The 26,677-nt window shown below is 36.5% G+C and overlaps 1 protein-coding gene across 8 annotated transcripts in view; it reads right to left on the minus strand.

Moving 5' to 3' along the window:
* PPA2 (inorganic pyrophosphatase 2) overlaps positions 1–26,677 on the minus strand; it is a 112,425-nt gene that overhangs the window by 47,260 nt on the left and 38,488 nt on the right. For 6 of the 8 annotated variants that reach the window (XM_002815026.5, XM_063723561.1, XM_063723564.1 and 3 more), the window contains 2 exons: positions 25,338–25,424; positions 11,638–11,764 (listed from right to left, as the gene is read on the minus strand). In XM_002815026.5, the coding sequence (XP_002815072.1) occupies positions 11,638–11,764; positions 25,338–25,424 (214 nt within the window). The remainder of the gene's footprint in view (positions 1–11,637; positions 11,765–25,337; positions 25,425–26,677) is intronic. The other 2 variants (XM_054554237.1, XM_063723563.1) reach the window with 1 other exon arrangement.

Raw genomic sequence — 26,677 nt, forward strand, 5'->3', positions numbered from 1 at the left:
AAAATTTTTGCAATCTACTCATCTGACAAAGGGCTAATATCCAGAATCTACAAAGAACTTAAACAAATTTACTAGAAAAAAACAACCCAATCAAAAAGTAGGCAAAGGATATGAACAGACACTTCTCAAAAAAAGACATATATGCAGCCAACAGACACATAAAAACATGCTCATCATCAATGGTCATCAGAGAAATGCAATTCAAAACCACAATGAGATATCATCTCACACCAGTTAGAATGGCAATCATTAAAAAGTCAGGAAACAACAGATGCTGGAGAGGATGTGGAGAAACAGGAACGCTTTTACTCTGTTGGTGGGAGCGTAAATTAGTTCAACCATTGTAGAAGACAGTGTGGCGATTCCTCAAGGATCTAGAACCAGAAATACCATTTGACCCAGTGATCCCATTACTGGGTATATACCCAAAGGATTATAAATCATGCTACTATAAAGACACATGCACACATATGTTTATTGTGGTACTATTCACAATAGCAAAGACTTGGAACTAACCCAAATGTCCATCAATGATAGACTGGATTAAGAAAATGTGGCACATATACACCATGGAATACCATGCAGCCATAAAAAAGGGTGAGTTCATGTCCTTTGCAAGGTCATGGATGAAGCTGGAAACCATCATTCTGAGCAAACTATCACAAGGACAGAAAACCAAACACCACTCATAGGTGGGAGTTGAACAATGAGAACACATGGACACAGGGTGGGGAGTATCACACACCAGGGCCTGTTGGGGGGGTGGGGGGCTGGGGGAGGGATAGTGTTAGGAGAAATACCTAATGTAAATGACGAGTTGATGGGTGCAGCAAACCAACATGGCACTTGTATACCTATGTAACAAACCTGCACATTGTGCACATGTACCCTAGAACTTAAAGTATAAAAAAAAAAAAAAAGAATAAAGGCATAAGAAACATCAAGCTTGAAAAAGTAGAACAAAAGGTGGAAGATTAGTCTCATATATGCCTTATTACAAGGCTTCATAATTAACATAACATGACTCTGGCACAGGATTCTATCACTGACACCATATAGAATCCAGAAACAGACTCCTGTGTAATGAAATGTGTAAGAAAGACATTCCAAAACAGGAGGAAGAAAATGACTTTTTCTGTTCAGCAGTGTTAGAAAAATTGTATATGTAGACAAAATAAATTCCACATAAATTCAAGGCTCGATTGTAAAGATAATAAAATACAAAAGAGTGAAAAGAAAATGAAAACATCTTTCTGACCAAGAGGTAAGAAATCTTTAAACAAGAATCAAAACACTAAAGTGATGTACAAAAAAGACTGATAAACGGAATACATCAAAATTTAAAACCTCTGTAAGCCAAAAGTCAATATAGCGTCTCTGCAAATAGAGAATATTTGCAACCTAAATAATAAAGGATTGATATCCAAAAACTCTGGTATACCAAAAGAATGTCAACCCCAATAGAAAAAGGGCAAACAATTTACATACTCAATTCACAGAAGGGAAGATACAAATAAGCCAATAGAAATACAAGAAAGATGCTCCAACCCAGTAGTAAGCGGAAAAATAAAGAATTAAAACAAGATAATCATCTTTCATGTATCAGATTGGCAAAAAAAAATAAACTATTATTTAGGAAGCATTTACTTTCATACGCTGATGATACAATCACTGCAAAAGGCAATTTGATAATATCTAGTAAAATTTTGAAATACTTTAAACCTATGGCTCAGTAATAGTGCCACAGGATTCTTCAGCTGTCGCTTTTCCAGCTGGAAACCTCTGTGGCCAGTGGCGCCTTTTCCCGAGTTTTGCTCGGCCCGCTGGGCTCCTTCCACCCACTTGGCCTGGCAGGCTGCGCTCCGCTCGTGCTAAGTCTGGATCCCACGCATGCCAAGGGCAAGCCAGGCACGCAGTGGGAAAGGGCAGGCAACTCCGGGCACCAGCACAGGCACCGGCTCCCTGCGAGGCTGCAGCTGGACCAGGCAAACCCCGCAAGTGGCTTCCACTGGAGGCTCTGGGAAACATGGTGGCACTTAGAAGCTTGTAGGCACCAAGAAGTGCAGAGCCCCAAAGAGGTGTCACAGCCCTGGCTCAGGGAGCCATTAGGTCTGGGATCCCTGAAGGGGCCCAGCTCTTCTCTTCTCCTTGTTGCCTGCAATGTGGCGAGCAGGATCAGGAGGCGGCATGTTTCAGCCTTGTTTGCCTTAGGGTTCTTTCAATTTGGCCATTTGGGAGTTCCCGAGTGCTTCTCCCGTACAGAGGAAGAATGAGGTACCTGGGCAAATGGAAGGTGAGCAAGGCAAGGTGCTTTACTGACAGTACAGCTCTCAGAAGATCAGAAGTGGGTAGCTCCTATCCACTGGTAGGTCATCCCATTGAGCCTGAAGCCCACTGAGACTGCAGCCCTCAGCAGAGAGGAGACCCAGAGTGGGTAGCTCCTATCGCAGGCAGGTTGTCCCGTCTTCCTGAGTCTGGTTAAATCCAAGGTTTTTAAGGACTCAGGAGGGAGGAAGTGTGTGCTGATTGGCCCATGGGCAGCCATGGTTAGGCCCAGAAAACGCACCATAGGTTCTCACTCCAGGCCACAGATTTCACCCAGAACAGACAGCCTGGTCCCCAGGCTTCAGGCCATCCCTGGCTTTAAGGTGGGGCTTCACTGTGAACCCACCTCTTTCCGCCCAGGAGCCTGTCTGCCTCCCGCTATCTATACATCATCCACTGTACCCAGGCTGTTTGTGCCAAGGGGCACCTACAGGCCTGCACCAAGCCACCCTCAGCACCCCTCTGGCCTCCCTCCCATGCTCATCAGCGCCAAAAGTCCAGAAGGGGCCGAGGTGGCAGGTGGCTGGTGTGTCAGCGCCACTATGAGTGAGGGCACACCTTGGCCTCGACTTCACTCCAAAATCAGAGTGGGGAGAGGCAAGGCAGCAGTAGCAGGCACTTCCGAGCCTGCAGAGGTGGGTGGGGGCTTCTCAGGCCCCGGAGAGTGCAGGGATGCCCAGGTCCACAGCTGTGGCTGGGTGGCTGCAGCTGTGTCCCGGAGGGTGGTGATCCCACCCTGCCAACTCGGAAGGGGGTAGGGCTCCCACCTATTCCTGGCTCCCGTAGCTCAGTGGAGTACGCAGCCCTGGCTGTGCCTCCCCGGCTGCAGCCAGAGTCTTTGCAGCAGCTGCTCCAGACGGGCCGCCGCTGCCAACAATAGTATGTCATTTAAACTTCACAACTTGTAAATGAGGTATTATTTATCTCTTTATTGCAAATTAGTAAACTGGGACTCTAAAAGGTTAAGTAATTTGCTCAAGATCTCAAAGGGAATCAATATATTAGCTTTAAAAATGGAGTGACAGGTGTGTGTGAGGCAAATATCAAATTTAATTAGGTAATTACATCTTAAGACCTTCTTCTAACTGAATAAATATCAAAATTGTTACCAATTATTCTATATCCAGGACTAGAATGTCCAACCAGCAGAAAAGAATTGATTAACGGAATGGTTCTCAATTTGAAGGAAATCTATCAGAATCACCCAGGGAGCTTTATCAAACTATATAAATTCACATTTCTAACCTTTCTATCCGCTTTCACAAATAGAGGGCTACATATACTTCCGCAAATATTAGGAGGAAAAAACATTAAAATGCTGCTTTACCTGGATTATCTCCACCAAACCATAACACAAAGTGAAGAAAGCATACAATCAGCTGAGAATTTTTTATTTTTAGATAAAAACCAGTGACATAAAAGTAATACCCTCTCTCTTTGCCCTTATTATATAAAAGGGAAAAAAGACACCAGGATATGGCCTTATGCTAAAATCTTGTCCAAAGGGGAGGAAAAAAGAAAAATGAAAAAGGAGTTTCTATTTTACTAAAGGAAGTGATGTTGATTCATTTGCACAACATTCTCATCCCAGTACTATAAATGTTGCTCCCACAGAACTAAACATGTGCACAACTAGCACCCTCTAAACAAACTCTGTGGGAAGCAAGAACATGTGCTTTTAATGACTTATAAACATTCACAAGAAACAAGTTTCATTTAATAACATTCATTGTAGTTTCTGTATCACAAATAGAGGTCCCTGCAAAGAGAACTGATTTTCTTAATAATTTATGCTTACTCGGAATCTCTAAAAGATTTTCATGTTTTCCAAACTGTTCTGCATATCTATGTTTAACATTCATGGGCTAATGAAGAGTATCTTTCATTGTTCTTGCCCTTTCCTTCTCCATTCTCCTTTTCATAAATTGTACTCTTACCAAGACAAAACCTGTACTAAAAATGTGTATTAACATCATGAAAAAATAATGGAATTAACACATGTCAAAGTGAGTATTACCAAACAAGGTAATTCTACATGGAGACTATATGCACTGTAGCAGAAAAACCTCTCAGAAAAGACTTAGATTTTTCTCAAAATATAAACATTCATTACCAATTTACAAGTAATTTCACATAACCAGTAAAATGAAAACCATACAGCTGCCTTGTATATGGAAGGAATTCAAATATTTCTAATCTAATTTTGATTTGAAGCATATAACAAAGTGGCTAAATGCACAGGTCTCGGGGTCAGACTGACCTCCATTGAACTTCCAGCTTCATCACTTAACAGTTACCCTAAAGCACTTAAAAATGTGCCAATGTCCCCAAGAAATCGTCTAATCCTTTAATTTAAACTAGGTTTCCCACAGCACTAACTTTGAAGATAATTTAGGTCTTTCTACTAACAGAAGACAACAAGCTAAAAATAATAGATTAAAAATATTTCCTATAACAAAAATTTAGAGATGGGAAAAACCCTAGGGATCTTTTACTGATCAGAAGATCCACTCTACAATTTTAAGAAATAAAGAAACAAAGGCTTTGAGAGGTTATGACTTTTCCGAGGTCAGATAATTAATAAACAAATTATTAATAAACAGATAATTAATAAACAAAAAGAGGATTTTAGAATTTAGGTCTCCCCCATACTTCACTACATCATGGGAATGACTGAAACCTAAAAAAAAAAAAAACTGTAAGAGGTCAAAGTTCAAAAAAGAGACAGCAGGTTCTCGGTAATTTAATTCCACCTTAATTATAATTTTTTAACTCGATTTGTCCTTGTTCCTCAACTGCCTCCTCCTACAACCCATCCCTACATATCTACACCTATTAATGAAATAAGAGGAATATGATCAAAAGAGCTAACTTTTCACTGGAATCTCTATCATTGTCCCACTGATGCCTAAATTACTTAAGAGCAAATGGTCAGCACTCTTAGAAAGCAACAAGATCCAAGGCCACAAATACAGCTGACTAACCCACTATTTTTCAGAAGAGCGATGTAATGCAGCAATGAAGAACATGGACTCTGGAGCCAGACTGGAGTGGAATGACTGGCCATATGATTTAGGCTAGTTACTAACCATGCCCCATGCCTCTTCTACCCGGTGCCTCAGTTTCTCTATCCTTAAAAAAAAAAGAATAACTTATCTTCATTGAAATTGTGTGAAGATTAAACATATTCCAAAAAAAGCACTTAGCATAGTTTCTTCTTAGGCGTACTGCAATTGTTTGACAAATGTTAGAGCTCTTAGGTTGATGATGCTGATATGCAAGCCCCTTTCCAAGCCAGTACATTCTGCTGTCTTCTAACACACACAAATTGAACTCTATTCTTTCTGGTTACAAAACATGAATATTTTCCCTTAAGATCACTATGCTATTCTTTCTATTCCCCTAAATGACAGTATTAAGTTGTGTTTTAGGAAGAAAGGAAATCAAACACTACATTAATTTGCTTATTTTTAAATAATAATTACAGAAGCACTGGAAGTGTTTACTTAGCAAATGAACATTTAAGCCAAATAGATTGTGTCTCAACATATTTATTTTTGCCTTGAAAGAGAGTAGTCGTTTTTATTTTTAAATTTCTCTAAATATAAGCTGAAATTCTACATATATAAAAGACATACCTTAATAATTTTAGGACAAGTGTGATGCCGGCCTATGAAAATGTCAGAACTGTCTCATTTTAAATAATTGTTCATATAATTTATTCATCCACAATGTATCTATATCAATATAACTATTCTGATTTCAATTGTTTTAAATCTTTCATTTTTTAAAACTATAAAATCACTGCACAGGTAAACAGTTATTGCAGCATAACAGACAATAGTTTTCATTTATTTAAAGACCAAACAAAAGAAATCTTCATTGCTCTGCAAGTTGAAATAGCATCTAGGCCTAAATTAGCTCCTTGTGACATTAGTTCTCCTGACATAAGGTCCTTAGGCATCAGTGGCAGTTCTGAAAAGGCACAAACATCTGTTTGGTGAGTATCTGAAGCTGTACATTATAGAAGGTGGTTAATTTAACCACGAGAAAAATTACACATGCCCTAGCATTTCAATCTTCTTAAAAAGCTCTAAACTTGGTTATTTCATAACCAAAGCTATTATTTGCACTGGCCAAGGTATTTTCTAGTAACAATTTAGGTGTCCTGGGAGTCTTATTAACTCTCTCAGGCCATTAGGATACCAATAAGAGCATTAGGGCCTGAAACCTAATTACAGGGCATAAAATGGTCTTAGTACTCTGTTGTTTTTTTTTTTTTTTTATGTATACTTTAAGTTTTAGGGTACATATGCACAATGTGCAGGTTTGTTACATATGTATACATGTGCCATGATGGTGTGCTGCACCCATTAACTCGTCATTTAACATTAGGTATATCTCCTAATGCTATCCCTCCCCACTCCCTCCACCCCACAACAGGCCCTGATGTGTGATGTTCCTCATCCTGTGTCCATGTGTTCTCATTGTTCAACTCCCACCTATGAGTGAGAACATGCGGTGTTTGGCTTTTTGTTAATGAGCCTGCTGAAGTGACCAATTTTGTATCAGGGAATACAAGGAGTTTCATTTCAAATGTTATTTGGACATTTTTTAGACTTTTACAGTGGCTACTCCATTTTTAGAAGGTGAAACTAGAAGACTTAAAACAGTAATGTTAAAATTACAGAACTATAACAAGAAAAACTTTTTTTACTAATTGAAAAATGTTCTCTGATGCAATGGCTGGTTTAAGTTGTCATCATAGGTAAAAACTGTAAGTATTAAAACAGGGATATATAGTCTACCAAAGTCTGTACATATGTTAATTAGGATCAAAAAAGTTATTTCATTTCATTTATATCACAAAAAAAAGTTATTGTATTTGTTCACAAATTAAAACAACCCCAAAATGTCTTTGAAGAATCACAACTTAAATGTGTCTATATGAATAGAGTAAAAAGAAAATACACATACATAAGGACACACTATGAACTAAAACAAGCTTCATTTTCAAAAAAGAAAAACTTTGACAAACCATGCCAAATAACAGCTTCTTTTTCTTTCCTGTTTTTTGTTTGTTTGTTTTTTGTTTTTTGAGATGGAGTTTTGCTCTTGTTGCCTAGGCTGGAGTGCAATGGCGTGTTCTTGGCTCACCACAACCTCCGCCTCCTGGGTTCAAGGGATTCTCTTGCCTCAGCCTCCCATATAGCTGGGATTACAGGCATGTGCCACCACACCCAGCTAATTTTGTATTTTTAGAAGAGATGGGGTTTCTCTACGTGGGTCAGGCTGGTCTCGAACTTCTGACTTCAGGTGATCCGCCTGCCTTGGCCTCTTTTTCTAAAGATAGTAGAAACTAATACAATGGATATAATTTTTATTATTTATTTATTTAGAGAAATGAAGTCACACTATGTTGCTCAGGCTGGTCTCACCTCCTGCACTCAAGTGACCTTCCTGTCTCAGCTTCCCAAAGTGCTGGGATTACTGGTGTGATCCCATGCCAGCCAAGGATTTACTTTTTAAATGCCTAATAACAATAAAAACGTATAGGAAATTAAAAAAATCTCTATATACTCCTATATTACACACATACCCAGAAAACTACACAATTAAAAAGAAAATTCTTGATAGCTGCCCACCCCTAAGTGTTTTTAAATTTTTCTCGTTTATCTGACTGACAAATATGGCAAGAAGTATAGATGACAAATGTTTAAACAGTCATAAAATATAAAATCACTTATTCCTTTGTAATAGAAATTTCAATTTATACACAGTAATTTATATTTAAAGTTATTGCATTAGATATTTTTGGAAAATGGACACAAGCCAACAATGAAAAGGGAAAACTAAAGAGGGAATGGTAAAATTTAAGTAAGTAGAACTAACCAAGCATTGAAAAGAAACCCACAGGTGATAGCTATGCAGGAGGTTCAGAGAACAGTCTGTCCAAAGATGATCACTTAATAAATAGTATGAGAAACTAAATGAATAATATTTACATAATAATACTGTAAATGCTACTTAGTTTTTAATTTTCAGATTCAACCATGAAGCAAAATAGGAAAAACAATTATACTTAACATAATTTAAACATTATAAATTTTGACACTGTAGAACTGATAGTATAGCTGAGAGAAGTTAGGTTGTAAGGGACAGAAAAGGATAAAAATATAGAAACCAAATGCTCTAAGTTCTACACTGGGCAGTTAAGAGTTATTGTTCAAAGTCAATGAAGCAATAAATCCAGCTCCAAATATACAACTTAGAGTTATTAGGATAATAGTAGAAATATGGTAACACAGTTGATAAATGTTTAAGAATTTAAGTTCCTTGCCTTCCAAAGTAATAATTTGAGTCAACAGGGAAAATGCATAAATTAAGAAATATAAGCACATCATTTACAGAAGGAAGCAACCATTCAAAAGAACAAAAAACATCTGTGATAAGATATGAGAAGATGAGGTGGGAGGTAGGAAGAAAAACTTTACTTTTATTTCATATACTTTTTTTATACTTCTGAGTTTTTATTTCCATGTATAAAATTAATTTTATAATTTTTAAAATGCCATCTAAAATCCTGTGTTTGTGATTTTAGATGGTAAATATGAAAGACATAAATACCAAAACATTTTAAAAGTTGCTTGATTTAGGATTAAATACTGTTGACTAAAAATAATTTTTCAAAAATAAAAAACACTTATACTACAATCTCTTCTTCCTTTCAATTTGTGCCTACATCAATTTTTTTCCTGGGTCTCTGTAAAGTAAAGAAGAAAATTCAACAAAGGTATGCAGAATATATTAACGATAATGTGAAGGTAAAAGGAATGAGAAAAAAATGTGTAATTCTTAAAACTACCAAACTTGCTGGGCATGGTGGCTCAAACCTGTAATCCCAGCACTTTGGGAGGCTGAGGCGGGTAGGTCCCTTTAGGCCAGGAGTCCAAGACCAGCCTGGTCAACACGGTGAAACCTCATCTCTTCTAAAATACAAAAAATTAGCCAAGTGTGGTGGCACACGTCTGTACTCCCAGCTAGTCAGGAGGCTGAGGCACAAGAATCACTCGAATCTAGGAGGCGGTGGTTGCAGTGAACTGAGATAGTGCCACTGCACTCCATCATGGAAGGCAGAGAGAGACTCTGTCTCAAAAAAAAACTACCAAACTTATTTTATAAAATCTAGATATAGGAGAAGAGTACTTTAAGTACTAACTAATGTGAACAATATACAAATATCCTTAAAATAAACAATTTTCATTTTCCCCATATACTTTACTCATTCTTTTAGTTCAAAAACATATTATGAATAAGAATTGTTATATTTTTCATGATGAAAATAATACATGTGTTCACTTTTAATATAATCAATGATAAATGTACTGGTTTTCTAAAACAAAAACATCTTGTTTTAACTATTCAAGTTCAATAATTTCTTCTCAACCCAAATCAGCAACTGGCTTTAGTGTTTCTGCATATCTCTTCATAAAAGCAAGTATGAAAGGAATTTAGAAAGATGTCCAAAGTGCAAAGTCATCTCCATTCTGAGTACACAACAGAAATAAAATGAAGAGAGTTAAAACTTTTTATTCTAACACTTAGGAAACTCAAGGAGTCATGCTAGGCTTATGTGATCTAGTTTCAATACCTCTAGTTACAAATATATAAATTATTAGAATCAAGGATGAATTGCTTGGTATAATACTATAGATGGGCTATATATTGCTCAATACAGTACTGAGCAATTCACACTTTAGAATCAGACAGAAATGAGTTCAAACTGTATACTATTTACATGTTTGCAAACGTGGGCAAGTCACTTACATTCTCTGAGCATCTTCTGAGTTAAGAACAATAGTATCTACTATAACAGGCACCAGTGCTTGTTACATGGTAGACAGTTTAAAATGTTAAATCACATCTCCAACAGTATTGAACTACTACTCTCTAAATAATATTTTCATTTTCATTCAGGTGCTCAGCTTTTTCAGTTTAAAGGGGCATCCCTTAGTACAGTTTCATGACTTTAGTGTGGCAGATCACAAATGAATTAGGTGTACGATTTGTTTCGGCTGCCTGTGGCACTATTACCTTATCAATTCTCATTTGAGGAGCAGTTAAGGTGCTAAAAAATGTTTTTAACTAAATAAAATTTATTTACTATTCTCATATATATGTATATGAAAAGTATAAAAATAGAAAAAATCCGGGTAAAATAATGAGATAAGGAATATATATGATTTATAGACTTGAGGCTCATATTTTAATTGTAGTTTTCACATTTTACTTTTGATCCTGAGGTTACATGCACTTCACCCTATCAGACCTCTTCCTTTCTCAATTATATACAAGAATGACAAAAAAGAAATCTCTTCCGGTTTCAAGTGCAAGAAAAGGTACATAACCTAAGATTAATATATTGTTAATGAGGTTCAGTCATCTTAGAAATGGTAATATCTTCCAGTTTAGAATTGAGGTTTACAAGGAAAGAGGATCCTGAGCAAGAATAAAACAGGAAAGAAAAATGGAGGAAAAATTGGCCAAAGAATAATAATAGTTGTCATATATTCAACACTGGTATGTGAAAGCCAGATGCTTTAAATAAATCATTTCTTATATTGCCAACAACTTTACAAGTAGGTATAATCATCTCCCTTTAGAGATGAGTAACTGAAATTCAGGAATGATCTACCCAAAGTCACTCAGCCAGGAAGTAGCACAGCCAGAAATTAAACCGAAGTCTGTCTGACTCCAAACAAAATTAAATCATGCCAAGCTATTTCCAGAACTTAAAATTTCTAGGACATCAAAATTTCGTTAGAGGGCAGTTACTTTTCCCTTCATTTGTACAAGAAGAGAAAAAACTAGGTGCAGAAATAGCTTTTGTCATCAATGAACACTCCTTCCTTAGTTTCTTCTTGTTAGTCATATGAACAAAAGAGATTTCAGGGTAAAAACGTCAGTATCGTATGTTTTTATTCCTAGTCAAAGGATGCTTTCAAAACAATTCCCAACAGCAGTTGGGCCATGAAAATCACGGAAGTAAGGAAAGAAGAAAGGAGGGAAGGAAGGAGTGAAAGGGAGAGGAAGAGAGTGAAAGAGAGGTGACAGGAGAGGGAAGAAAAAGGGAATAGAGGGAAACCAGTAGAATGTACTTTCTTCACTTAAAATATAATTTGTCTATCTACATCTTTTCCTCTCTCTTTTTTAAAAAGTACATTTAACTCCCCTATGTGAACTTCTTTTAAGTTCTAAGAATTCCAATGACACACTAATTTGCTTTCACTTTCTGGAAAGTAACAGCCTTACCATGAAACTTTGAGGCTTCAGGATCATTCACATTGATAGCAATTAATTTCCAATCTGTTTCACCTTCATCAATAAGAGCCAAAATTCCAAGGATCTTCACATGAATAACTTCGCCACAAGAAAGAATCTTTAAAGAGAAAAGAAATTCACTATTTGCAAGGCTTTGGAGAGTTTACTCACATGTCACAAAATCCATATAAAAGATTAAAAGAACTACAGACTGAAATGTAATAAAGCCTCAATAATTAAAAATAATATGAAAATAGCCAAAGTCTGCCTTGCAATGTCCCTTTAGAGTTAACTTTCTCAAAATTTCCACTTTCACCAATGATTGAATTATTTTACAGATAAACAAACAACTTGCCCTCCCATTGCAAACAACTAAAAAACTGGACAAAATATATGAAATCACTCGTTTCAGACATTAAACAACAGGCAGTACAGGACTGTGATCCCAGAGAGAAGTAAACAAATGAGAAGAGACATGTGATTGCCCTGCCTTTCTGCTCAATACACATTCCAAACCATGGCAGAGAGAAAGGAACCCAGTAAGAGGACAGGGATCTCACTGAGGTTAAAAAAAAATGGAGGATGAGGCAGCTGGAATTTGTAGGGCATGGTACTAGAAATAAGAAATAACTACAGCAATATACATAGGGGTTCCTTTGAGACACGGATTAAACACTAACCTGTGCATGCAGGGGATGAGACTATAAGTCAAGGCAAAGAATAACGGCCAGAGACCTATAAAATGAGTTCCAACCACCCAAAGAAAACCTCATTTACCACAAGGGGCATTCATTAGTGAGCCTATAATAGGCATGCCTTAATGGTAGGACTAAACTGGCTCTCAAATAAAGGTTACTCTAGACCTGTCCTAACAAAGTTTTAAAAGTGCCTGGATACAACCAAACTGACTCACAAGTGACTACCTGCAAAAACAAATATTCTTTAAAGGAAGACAACAACATCCAGGCACTCAACATAACACAACATCCAAGATCCTGTCAATACGCAAGAAAATGTAAGCCCTAAATGGGGAAAAAAATTAAAAATCATTCAACAGAAACATTTCCAGAAATGTTAGATGATAGAATTAACAGATAGGAACCTCAAAACAACTACTGTAAATATGCTCAAAGATGTAAAGAAAAACATGACAATATGGAAGAGAGAAATAGAAAACATAAAGAGAACCAAATAGAACTTTAAGAGCTAAGACATATATGATCTGAAAAGAAAAATTCTCTCAATGAGCTTAACAACAAAATAGACATTGCCAAAGAGAAAATTAGTGAAACTGAAGACACTGTAACAGAAACTTTCCAAAGTGAAGCACAGAAACAAAAAGGATAAGAAAAAATTAACAATCCCAGTATCCTCTGGGACAACATCCAGCATTCTATCTCATGTATAAATGGAATTCCAGAATGGGAAAGAGAAGGCAGAAAAATATTTGAATAAATAACATCCAAAAAATTTCCAAATTTGATGAAAAGTATAAACCCCACAATTGAGAAAGCACACGTGCACACACACACACACACACCCATCAGAATAAACAAACAAAATCCAAAGTGAAGCACATCATAAAGTGCTGAAAACCAGTGATAGTGACAGAGAGTAAATCTTAAAAGCAGATAGAGGGGAAAAAAAGATTACATAAGGGTACGATGATAAGAATGACAGCTGATTTCTCTTTAGAAGCAATGTAAGCCAAAAGACAAAGAAATGAAATCTTTAAAATTCTTAAAAACACTACCAACCTAGAATGCTGGGAGTCAGAAATACTTTGCAAAGGGGAAAGGGGGAACTTTCTGGGATGATGGAAATGCTTCATATTTTAATTGAAGGAGGTTATGTGTGGGTATACGTATGTCAAAACTCACTATATACTTAAAATGAGTATATTCTATTGTAATATATGTTTTATATATACACATAATGACTTAAAGTTTATTTTAATAGTTAAAAAAATAGCAGCTTGCCTTCAAGATGGCTGAATAGGAACAGCTCCCATCTACAGTTCCCAGCAAGATCGACGCAGAAGACGGGTGATTTCTGTATTTCCAACTGAGGTACCTGGTTCATCTCATTGGGACTGGTTGGACAGTGGGTGCAGCCCTAGGAGGGCACGCCAAAGAAGGGCAGGATGTTGCCTCACCCGGGAAGTGCCAGGGGTCGGGGGAATTCCCTTTTCTAGCCAAGGGAAGCCATGAGTGACTGTACGTGGAGGAATGGTGCACACCTGCCCAAAATATTGTGCTTTTCTCACAGTCTTCACAACCGACAGACCAGGAGATCCCCTCCCGTGCCTGGCTCAGCGGGTCCCATGCCCACGGAGCCTTGCTCGCTGCTAGCGCAGCAGTCTGAGATTGACCTGGGACGTGGGAGCTTGGTAGGGGGAGAGTTGTCCGCCATTACTGAGACTTGAGTAGGTGGTTCTATGCTTACAGTGTAAACAAAGCCGCAGGGAAGTGTGAACTGGGCGGAGCCCACCACGGCTCAGCAGGCCTATTCCCTCTCTAGATTCCACCTCTGGGGGCAGAGCATATCTGAACAAAATGGAGCAGACAGCTTCTCCAGACTTAAATGTCCCTGCCTGAGAGCTCTGAAGAGAGCAGTAGTTCTTCCAGCATGGCATTTGAGCTCCGATAATAGACAGACTGCCTCCTCAAGTGGGTCCCTGACTCCCGTGTAGCCTGACTGCGAGACACCTCCCAGTAGAGGCCGACAGACACCTCATATAGGTGGGTGCCCCTCTGGGATGAAGCTTCAGGCAGCAATATTTGCTGTTCTGCAGCCTCTGCTGGTGATACCCAGGCAAACAGGGTCTGGAGTGGACCTCCAGCAAACTCCAACAGACCTGCAGCTGAGGGGCCTGTCTGTTAGAAGGAAAACTAACAAACAGAAAGAAATAGCACCAACATCAACAAAAAGGACATCCATGCCAAAACCCCATCCGTAGGTCACCAACACCAAAGACCAAAGGTAGATAAAACCACAAAATGGGGAGAAACCAGAGCAGAAAGGCTGAAAATTCCAAAAACCACAATGCCTCTGCTCCTCAAAGGATTGCAGCTCCTCGCCAGCAACAGAACAAAACTGCAAGAAGAATGACTTTGATGAGTTGACAGAAGTAGGCTTCAGAAGGTCGATAATAACAAACTTCTCCAAGCTAAAGGAGCATGTTCTAACCCTTCACAAGGAAGCTAAAAACTTTGAAAAAAAGTTAGATGAATGGCTAACTACAATCAACAGTGTAGAGAAGAGCTTAAATGACCTGATGGAGCTGAAAAACACAGCACGAGAACTCCATGAAGCATACACAAGCTTCAATAGCCAATTCAATCAAGCGGAATACAGGATATCAGTGACTGAAGATCAAATTAATGAAAGATTAGAGAAAAAAGAGTGAAAAGAGAGGAACAAAGCTTCCAAGAAATATGGGACTATGTGAAAAGACCAAAACTACGTTTGACTGGTGTACCTGAAAGTGATGGGGAGAATGGAACCAAGTTAGAAATCACTCTTCAGGAAATTATCCAGGAGAACTTCCCCAACCTAGCAAGGCAGGCCAACATTCAAATTCAGGAAATACAGAGAACACCACAAAGATACTCCTCGAGAAGAGCAACCCCAACACACATAATTGTCAGATTCACCAAGGTTGAAATGAAGGAAAAAATGTTAAGGGCAGCCAGAGAGAAAGGTCAGGTTACCCACAAAGGGAAGCCCATTAGACTAACAGCAGATCTCTTGGCAGAAACCCTACAAGCCAGAAGAGAGTGGGGGCCAATATTCAACATTCTTAAAGAAAAGAATTTTCAACCCAGAATTTCATATCCAGCCAAACTAAGTTTCATAAGTGAAGGAGAGATAAAATTCTTTATAGACAAGCAAATGCTGAGAGATTTTGTCACCACCAGGCCAGCCTTACAAGAGCTCCTGAAGGAAGCACTAAACATGGAAAGGAACAACCGGTACCAGCCACTGCAAAAACACGTCAAATTGTAAAGATGATCAACGCTATGAAGAAACTGCATCAATTAATGTGCAAAATAACCAGCTAGCATCCTAATGACAGGATCAAATTCATACATAACAATATTAATCTTAAATGTAAATGGGCTAAATGCCCCAATTAAAAGACACAGAGTGGCAAATTGGATCAAGAGTCAAGACCCATCAGTGTGCTGTATTCAGAAGACCCATCTCACGTGCAGATACACACATAGGCTTAAAATAAAGGGATGGAGGAAGATCTACCAAGCAAATGGAAAGCAAAAAAAAAGCAGGGGTTTCAATCCTGGTTTCTGATAAAACAGACTTTAACCAGAACTCACGTTCTCCCTCATAAGTGGTTGTTGAACAATGAGAACACATGGACACAGGGAGGGGAACATCATACACCAAGGCCTGTTGGGGCTGGGGGGCTAGGGGAGGGATAGCATTAGGAGAAATACCTAATGTAGGTGACGGGTTGATGAGTGCAGCAAACCACCATGGCACATATATACCTATGTAACAAAACTGTACATTCTGCACATGTAACCCAGAACTTAAAGTATAATAATAAATAAATAAATAAACTGAAAAAACTCAATTGAAATGGAAGAAACCATGAAGAACAGGCAATTCACAGAAGAAATGAAAACAGCCTTCAGGGGTATAAAAAGATGTTCAAGCTCATTCATAATATAACTACCTTGTGGTTTAAATTAATATCCCTGCTTAGTGTTTGCAGAATTCTCACACAATAGGTAGTTGCCTGTCATCTTGACCTTCTCCTCTATATTTTCCTTTCTCTATTCTGGAGGGAATTTCTCTGGCTGCTCTAAATCTACAAAGGGGATCATTTTTCTTCTTCTATCTGGAGGAATCAGAAGTTGAAGCAAAACCTTTAATTTCATTCTACTGCCAAAACAAGCCCCAAAATTATGGACATAAGAGAGCATGGGCAAGTGTAGTGCATTATTTTATTACCAAGAAAATTTACAGATAAATGAGAATCAAAGATGACCAAGAGGCAGAATACAAGAAATGAGTAGATGAGAGTAACTAACTAAGCTGGCGCATCTTACAGTGGCAATACTACTCCTGTCACTGGCAGCTATCATCAATGAGTCTGAGATTTTCAGTACGAGTATAACTTATTCCCTTATGCCTACCTGCAAAGTTTCACATAATGGTCAATATTCCAAAATTAAAAAGTTAAGAAAAAAGTCATCTTAAGGTCTAAGGACAATTTTTTAATTAACAAATCAAAATCTCATCACATTATGTAAGTAAAAGCAATCCATATATTTAAAAAATTAGGCACCAAGAAAGTGGACCTGTTTACAGTTTCAACCTATTGCAATTTGTGCTGAAACTGAAGTTATTCACATATCTTGAAATTTAAGATATCCACTAGGCTTAGACACTCACACTAAATAGAAAATAAACCTGTATGTACCATTACATAATATAAACTTGATTCCTGCTGCTTGAGGGGAAAAGATACCTGAGAATCCTTTTACATTGCTTTATAGTACCTTTTTAACAAACCACATTTATCGGTTACTAGTGAAAAGTAAAACTTAATAGAGAGTAAAGCCTTAAGAAAATAATAAATGATATTGACAAAACAGGTTTCATAAAATATTTCAAAAATATTTTAAGAGAAACCCAGAAATAGCGCGACTTAAGCAGATGTTCCATGTGCTTAAGAAAGTTATTTCAGTGAGGTTCTCTCAAGCTGCCAACATCAAGTTTATATGCATGCATTCTTTCTATATATCCTTTTATTTTTAAAGGTTTAGTTTGCTATAGATTTTCACTGTAAAACTGGAATTTGAACACATGCTTCAGAACAAATTTCTCATAATTCAAAATGCAGTTTTACATTTAGAAAACAAGGTATGTAGAAAAAAGTCACTTCTGTGTCCTGAAATTATTTATTTTGAGGGAAAAAATACCAGAATTTTAAGTCATAAAGTCAAATAAATCCTGTCAGAATATTTGGAAGTTGATTCTAAAATCTTAACATAAATCTGTATGGAATTGTAATTAGTTAACACAACTGACTAACGTGATTGTATAAACTAAACTGAAATCTGAATTCCAAGGAAATATACACAATTATATTAGACACTCACATGTTTAGCCTCTATTAAGTACTTGGCTCTATATTAGGCACTGTGTATTAAAAGAAAGAATGAATTGTTCTCAAGGATTTACAATCTTATTTGGGTGACTTAGACACCCCAGGGCAGAACAGCATATAAGACCGAACACATGTGAGTTTAAACATGTAATATCAACACTATGTGCATCATTTCTCATAGCTGTGCCTTCTTCATTTCCAATGCCACTGCCCTGATCTAGGCAACAGAGTGTAAAGGTAGGTTCTCTAATATGATAAAAGGACAAGATAGAGGCTAACAAATCAGAAGACTATAACACTATAGATATGAGGTAATTTGGATCTAGATTAGGGACATGACAGTGGATAGTCTAGAGAAGGGTAGTGAAATATTTAAAAGGAAAAACAAATAGTGCACAAGGAGAAAAGAAAATGATTTACCAAACACACACTGTGTGATGGGCACTAGAGTATGTCTTCTATGGGTTTCATTTTATTCTTCACTTACAAAAACTAGTGTATAGTGTAGATATTATCCCTGTCTTGGAAATAAAGATACTGGGATTCACAACAGTTAAATAATTTTTGCCTGAGATCACAGAACTAGTGAATGGAAGACCTGGGATTCATACCCCAAACTGAGCCGAAGCTTCTTCTCTTGCCAAACTGTACTAAGAAAGCAGATCAGTCCTTGCCTGAGGACAGAGGGTTGGGAGTGTCAAAGGAAGAGATTACAAAGAAGTGTAAGAAAACATTTGGGGGTGATAAATATGTTCATTTTCTTATTTTTGATAATAATTTGCATGTAATTATATCAAAAATCATCAATTTGTGTACACTTTAGGTACAGTTTATATGTCACTTATAACTCAATAAAGCTAGAAAAAAATCTACTTCACATTTATGGCTAAAACTATTTTTTTAAATGCATTACTTTCTTGGATAAAATAATTATCCACATTTGTTTAAGATGAAATCAGACATAAGTTTGTTTTAATTAAAAAAATCACAATACCATTTCACAACCACTAGGATGATTGTTAAAAAACAAAAAGGGAAAATAATGAGTTTTGGTGAGGATCTGGAGAAACTGGAATCCTTGAATATTATTCGTGGGAGTTAACATGCTGGGGAAAACAATTTGGTGGTTCCTCAAAGAGTTAAATTCAGAATGACCATATGACCCAGCAATTCCACTCCTAGGTGAAAAAAAATGGATAAGAGTATTCAAACAAAAACTCGTATATGAATGTTCATAGCAGCACTATTCATAATAGCCAAATGGTAGAAACAAGCCAAATGCCCATCAACTAATGAATGGATAAGTAAAAGGTAATATTATCCATCAGTGGAATATTATTCAGCCATAAAAAGGAATGAAGTACCGATACATACTACAACATGGATGAATCTCAAAAGCACACTAAATGAAAGGGGCCAAACACAAAAGGTTACATATTATGTGAGACCATTTACATGAAATATCCAGAATAGGTAAACCTATAGTATAGAGACAGTAAATTAGTGGTTGCCAGGGGCCAGTTAGAGAATGAAATGGGGAGTAACTGCTAATGGGGATGGGGTTTCCTTTTGAGGTCATGAAATGTTTGGGACTAGATAGATATAGGTGATGGTTGTACAACACTGTGAATGTATTAACTGCCACTAATTTTAATGTATATTTTTAAATGGTTAATTTTATGTGAATTGTACCTCAATTTAAAAAATTAATCACAAATTATTTTTGATGATGGTCGAGGTTGTTATATGCATGTCAAAATGAACCATAATAAAACAGCTCCTATCCCTTAAGTTTTCTCTCCGGAAACTCTGTTATCATTAAGTGAGTGGTTCACTTCTTTCCAATACCTACCTTCAAGTTTATTCTATAATGAAAAAAATACTTACTTTTTTGTGTTTAACTACAAAATTGATCAGATAATTTCTTAAAAATGTCAATCAAAAAAATACATTTATCAAATTAAAGCAAAAGAACACAAACTTTTTGCAGAAAAACTTGTTGCAATGCAGCTGATTTAAATCAAGACTTCAATCAAATGTATCTTAATAAAGTAAATCTCAAAAATTAGAATTCTGTCATTTTAAATAATAAAAGTTGAAATCATATGGCTATAACCTGCAAATTGTAAAGAATAAAAATAGGATGGATATAAATATGTGGATCAATTCTCACAAGTATTAGCAGTAGAGGCAGAAGGGGATAGAACAAGCTTGTCCAACCCACGCGGCCTACGGGCAGCATGTAGCCCAGGATGGCTTTCAATGTGGCCCAACACAGATTCATAAACTTTTGTAAAATATTATGAGATTTTATTTATTTATTTTTTAGCTCATCAATTATTGCTAGTGTTGGTGTATTTTATGTGTGGCCCAAGACAATTATTTTTCCAATGTGGCCCAGGGAAGCCAAAAGATTGGACATCCCTAGTGTAAAGACTAGGAACACAGGCTCCAGAACAAGACACCTGGGATTCAATTCCAATTCTGCCAACTTACTAGCAATGTAAGTTTGGGGAAATTACTTAACTTCCTTGGAATATGATTTTATGTAAAAATTGAAAATAACAGTACCTGTTTCACAGAGTAGCAGTTTTAAGAATAAATGAGATAATTCATATAGAGCACCTCAAATAATGGTTTATAGACTAGTACTTTAAGCATCAGTATTAAGGTTTGGGTACCTAAAAGAAATCATTCATTTTTCCCCTTACCATTCTCAGTAAACAAAAAGACTAGGAGAAATTTTTTTTGAAACGTATATGCCTCATGAAGTATATTCTAAAGGATCAAAGACAAGGAATCAGATTTTCCGAGGGACACTTTATATGTTATTTCCTACAGTGATCTAATTCTATAAAAGGGCATGTAACCTTTGTTTACAGCATTCTTAAAAAAACACCAAACCTCTGATTTCTTAACCTGCTTTTCTGTTTCTTAATAGAAAAAGAAGTTTCATCTTCCTTAGTCTGCAAATTACAGGTAAACAGCTAAGCTGCTTCCACTCCAAAATTAGACTCCCATTTGAAAAATTACGGAAAGATGGCTCTGGAGATGGAAAACGGGAGATGTGCAGATTTATATGGGATCCTCTGAACTGATACTGGCACCAACTCACAGAAGCCGCTGTGTGGTTAGCTCAGCTGCTCTTTTTGCATGCCTCCAGGGGTTAATAGCTAAAGTTACATCTATGAAGGAAATGTAATGACAACACTCTCCACAGGAAGAGACATTATAAACAAAGAATTTCCCTCTACAGTTGAGGTCTCAATTGTCTGAAATACTGTCTGTTCCTTTCCCAGTCCCTGCCCTCTGGCATGCTTCTTACCAACTGCAATCACAAAGTATTTCTGATACATGTCCTCAAGTTTGGACCCTGGTTGCTTAAATTCTAGATTCTCAAGTCCAAAAGGAACATATGACAAGTGATTATAAAGATATGGATGATATTTGCAGCTCTGAATATACATCAAAACTAAGTACTCCATAGAAAAATTATACAACTGCATATGTAATTGCTAACTTATACAGGCTGTATCATATTTAAAGAAGGGTGTTTAGCTGTGGTAGTATGCCATTCTATTTATTTATTATTATTTTTTTGAGACTCAGTCTTACCATGCTGCCCAGGCTGGTCTTGAACTCTTGGGTTCAGGAGATCCTCTTAGCTCACCTCCCAAAGTGCTGGGATTACAGGCATGAGCCACTGCGCCCAGACTGCTCCATTCTAACAGGGCATTAACAGAGATGATCTAGTGAAAAGGAACCAGAGTGGAAAATAATCTAGAAACTCTGTCAGATAAGGAACAACTAGAATAAAAAGCCTTGAGAACAGAAGTCTTCAGGAGGGTATGGTACATGGGACCAAAAGATGTGTAAGATCCTTTATAAAACAAAAATGTTCAAATTTGAAGTTATCACATAATTGCCAGTTTAAAGTTGGTTATACTGGTTAACTCACACTAGATACACTAAATGAGAGTTTCTCAACCAAAGGCAATTTTGCCCTCTAGGGGATATTTGGCAATATCCTAAGACATTTTGGGTTGTCACAACTGGGGAGGAGGTATTACTAGCATCTTGTAGGAAAAGGCAAGGGATGCTGCAGAAGACAGTCCTCTCTCATAAAGAATTATCCATCTGTAATATCAATAGTGTCAAAGTTGAGAAATCCTGTAGATGACTTTGGCAGCAGGGTATCATAATTCCTGGAAATCATATATAGCTTTTAAAAAGCACATTCTAAATTGTTTTATCTACTTTTATTCACAAAATTTATTTTAAAATTTCAAACACCATAAGAACAGATAAGACATGTATGGGTTATAAACCAAGCAAGGAAGCATGCCCAGCAGATTACCAAGTTGCCTCAGAATGAGACACACCCTTTGACTTCACATGTAACAGAAAGGCACAGTTTTATTTCAAACAAAGCAGTGTTTTGCTGTAACACTGTTAAAAACTGGAAAGGAAAACTCAATCAAACCAAAAACTAGATGCTTAGGAATAAATGGTAGAATTGTTACAAAACCACCACACTTCAATTCAATCTAAATCAATTCAACAAATCTATGCTGAAAGTATAACATTTAGTTTTCTTAGACACCGAATGACAATACAAAATCCCTCAAGGGACTTAGAACATTAAAGTTTTCTATATCTGTGGTTCTAAGTCTGTTACCAACTTCTAGGACTCTGCTTCTTTCCCTCTGCCTATTAACAATGTGGTGTTAAAAGTGACTTCGTACCACTATGTTTCTTACAGCTGATTCAACCACTCATCTCATAGCCAAGCATGAAAGAAAGGAGCACACCCCTAACCGAGAACTATTTTTTAGATGGTAATCATATATTTATTTCATATTTAGTAAGTATTATTTCAAGTCTTATTAACTAAAGGAATAAACTGCTCTGGCTATAAGATGCAAGGATGACACGCAAATTCATGAAGTGTTCCATATTTTTCACCCAGATACAAGAAATTCAGAGAACACTTGAGAGATACTATGCAAGATGAATATCACCAAGGCATACAGTCATCAAGTTCTATCCTAAATATACATGCATGCAACATCAGAGCACCCAGATTCATAAAACAACTACTACTAAACCTAAGAACCTGAGCAATACAATAGTGGGAGGCTTCAACACTCCACTGGTGTTCTTGTGTCCTTTAAAAGCACATTAAAAAGATAATTCATCATGATCAAGTAGGGTTTATTCCAGGAATGCAAGGATGGTTGAACATATACAAATCAATAAATGGGATTCACCACATAAAGAAAAGTAAGACTAAAAACCATACGATCCTCTCAATAGATACAGAAAAAGCACATGATAAAATCCAACATCCCTTCACGACAAAAACCTTCGACAAACTAGGCACTGAAGGAACATACCTCAAAATAATAAGAGCCATCTATGACAAACCCATAACCAACATCATACCAAATGTGAAAAAGTTGAAAGCATTTCCTGTAAGCACCAGAATAAGACAAGGATGTCCAGTCTCACCACTCCCATCCAACATAGTACTGGAAGTCCTAGCCAGACCAATCACACAAGAGAAGAAAATAAAAGGTATCTAAATTGGAAAAGAGGAAGTCAAATTATCTCTGTTCACTAATGACATGATAATGTACCTAGGAAACCCTAAAGGCTCCTCCAAAAGACTCCTAGACTTGATAAACAACTTCAATAAAGTTTAAGGATACAAAATCTATGTATAAAAATTAATAGTATTTCTACATACCAATAATGTTCAAGCTGAGAACCAAATAAAAAAATCTCATTTGCAACAGCCACACACACACACACACACACACCCACCCACACACACACACACCCCCCGCAGGAATACATTTAATCAAGTGGGTAAAAGATCTCTGCAAGAACTACAAAACGCTGATGAAAGGAATCACAGATGACACAATCAGAGAGAAAAACATCCCATGCTCATGGATTGGAAGAATCAATATTGTTAAAATGCCAATATTGCTCAAAGCAATCTGGAGATTCAGTGTAATTCCTATCAAATTACCAATGTCATTTTTTCACAGCATTAGGAAAAAACAATCCTAATGTTTATATGGAACCAAACAAAAGCCAAAATAGTCAAAGCAATCCTAAGCAAAAAAGAACAAATCTGGAGGCATCACATTACCCAGCAACAAATTATACCACATAGCTGTACTACTGGTATAAAAATAAACATGGTACTGGTACAAAAATAAACACATAGATCAATGGAACAAAATAGAGAACAAACGAAGTCACATACCTATAACCAACTGATCTTCAACAAATAACAAAAAAATAATGGGGAAAGGAGACTCTATTCAATAAATGGTACTGGGAAAACTGGCTAGCCATAGGCTGAAGAATGAAACTGGACCCCAATCTCTCACCACATACAAAAATTAACTCAAGATGGATTAAAGACCTAAATGTTAAGATCTGAAACTATAAAAATTGCCAAAGAAAATCTAGGAAAAACTCTCTGGATATCGCCTAGGCAAAGAATTTATGATGAAGACCCCAAAAGCAAATGCAATGAAAACAAAAATAGACAAATGGGACTTAATTAAACTAAAAAGCTTCTGCATAGCAGAAGAAATAATCAACAAAATAAACAGCCTACAGAATGGGAGAAAAAAATCTGCAAATTATGCCTCCAACAAAGGACTAAGACAACTCAAACAACTCAACAAGAAAAACATTAAAAAGTGGGCAAAGGACATGAACCGACATTTCTCAAAAAAAGAAATATAAGTGGCCAAGAAACACATGAAAAATGCTCTACATCACTAATCATCAGAGAAATACAAATTTAAACCACATTGAGAGTTTTTATGTGCTGGTTTCTGAGCTCTACACAATTAAAGGTAAGACGTTCTTCTAGGAGTGAGAAAAAAGGGAGAAGAGTTGAATGTCTGCAGAGAACAAGAAATAGTAACAATAAACGTAGTAGAAAATAGAAGAAAGAACTGACCAAAGACATATAGAAGAATTGATGGGTAGCATCAATCTCTGAAATTGTGGATTTTGTTTTTATTCAGTAGGATGTGGCAACCTGGAAGCAGGCACACAAAAAATGAAAAAGTATCAGATGACTTTCATGAGAATTGAAGTTTTTATCTAAATAATAGGCAAGGAAGGTGAAGACAGGACTTGGCAAATTTTTCCATAAAGGGTCAGATGGTAGATATAAAATAATAAAATAATAACAAAAGGCTTTGTAGACTACATTATCTCTGCTACAAGTCCTCAACTCTACCGTCGTAGTGTAAAAGCAGTCATAGACAGTATGTACATGAATGGGCATACCTGCGTTATTTATAAAAACAGGTGTTAGGCTGGCTTTGACTTGTTACAGGGCTAAAATTTACCAACCCCTGGTTTAAGACAAGAAAGTGAAGATAAAAGGAGGGGCTGATAACAGAGAAATCAACAGGCTTGAACTCTGAAGAACTGAAGAACTAGAGGCTAAAATGAAATTTTATGGCATGAATAAACCAAAACTCATGTTAGAATTAATACAGTCTATAAAACAAACCTTTGAGCCTATTTCGCAAACATCAATAGGATCATTATCTCCAAAGCAGTTCGTGCTCTTATCTTTTTCATGGGGATCTTCCCAAGTCTAAAATTTTTTTTAAAAAAAAGCAGAAATGTAAGTTAATACTATAATGTACTTTAATCTTTCCACATAATCACAAACTTTTATAGATAACAATAATCCAAAGAAAACATTATCAGAAATTACATAGGCCCAAGGTCAACAGGCAAGTATGTCCCTAAGGATCATAATATTTAAAAGAGATTTATAGTATTTCCTCCCTCTGTCTCTCAATTGCTGGTATAATTGCATCTGCAAGTGGGTGGTATATCCGGACATACTCGTCTTCCAAGTTCAGTCAGGGAATAAATTCACATTCACTTTTAGAGTTTCAGGGGATGTTCCCACTGTCTGCACCCTTGTTTCTGTGTTTCCACTGACTGCCTCAACTGTGGCTTCCGTCATTCACTGCTTCCTTTGACATGGTAACAGCACACGGATCTAAATTACTGAAAGGAACCCAGTTTTCCCTTTATAAATGAAAGGACAAAACACTACTAAAGAAAATAAAAACCTATTTTGTCTTATTCATTCCATTAAAAAATCCTCTACCTGTCAAATCTCAAGGACCTTGATAAAAACATGAAAAGACATCAATTTTTTAGTTTACTGGCAAGATTATACCCTGTTGGTTACAAAATATACACATAGGAATTTTTATAAATGAAGACCATAATAGAAATTTGCTAGAAGGTTAAAGATCCCTTAGGCACTACCTCTCCCAAAAAGCCTCAGAATTGCCTGATTCTAAATGGAACTGTAGAAGTTCCCTAAAATTATTTGCTTTAAATTTAAACTAAAAGGGATATAGAGACTGTCATCCCAAGAATCAGATTGTCATTATTATCTAAGATTTCAGGTTATCTAAGCTTATTTCCTTTAATTTTATATAGATAATTACAAATAAACTTATTTACAGCTAAGCATTAGAGAAATTCCAGTATTTTCCTTCTAGTACTAATTAGTTTATTCAGAAATAACCTGGCCTAACTTTATCTTAAAAAAAAAATCAATAAATGAAGTCCAACAACATTTCACTGCCCCAAATACTAATACTACTAAGAAAATGTAAGAATAACCACAATAGTTAATCTTACATACTGGTCATAGGTGACAAACACTTTCTAGCTAACATATACACACACAACATATACATATATACATACATACCGCATGAATAATGTACCATAACGAATTCCATTTTATAGATAAGTAAATTGAAACACAGAGTTTAAACTTGCACAAACTCATGGTTTCTATATGGTAAAGATTGTTTT

Source organism: Pongo abelii, chromosome 3, assembly GCF_028885655.2.
Source record: "Pongo abelii isolate AG06213 chromosome 3, NHGRI_mPonAbe1-v2.0_pri, whole genome shotgun sequence".
In the NCBI taxonomy this organism is placed as follows: Eukaryota; Metazoa; Chordata; class Mammalia; order Primates; family Hominidae; genus Pongo; species Pongo abelii.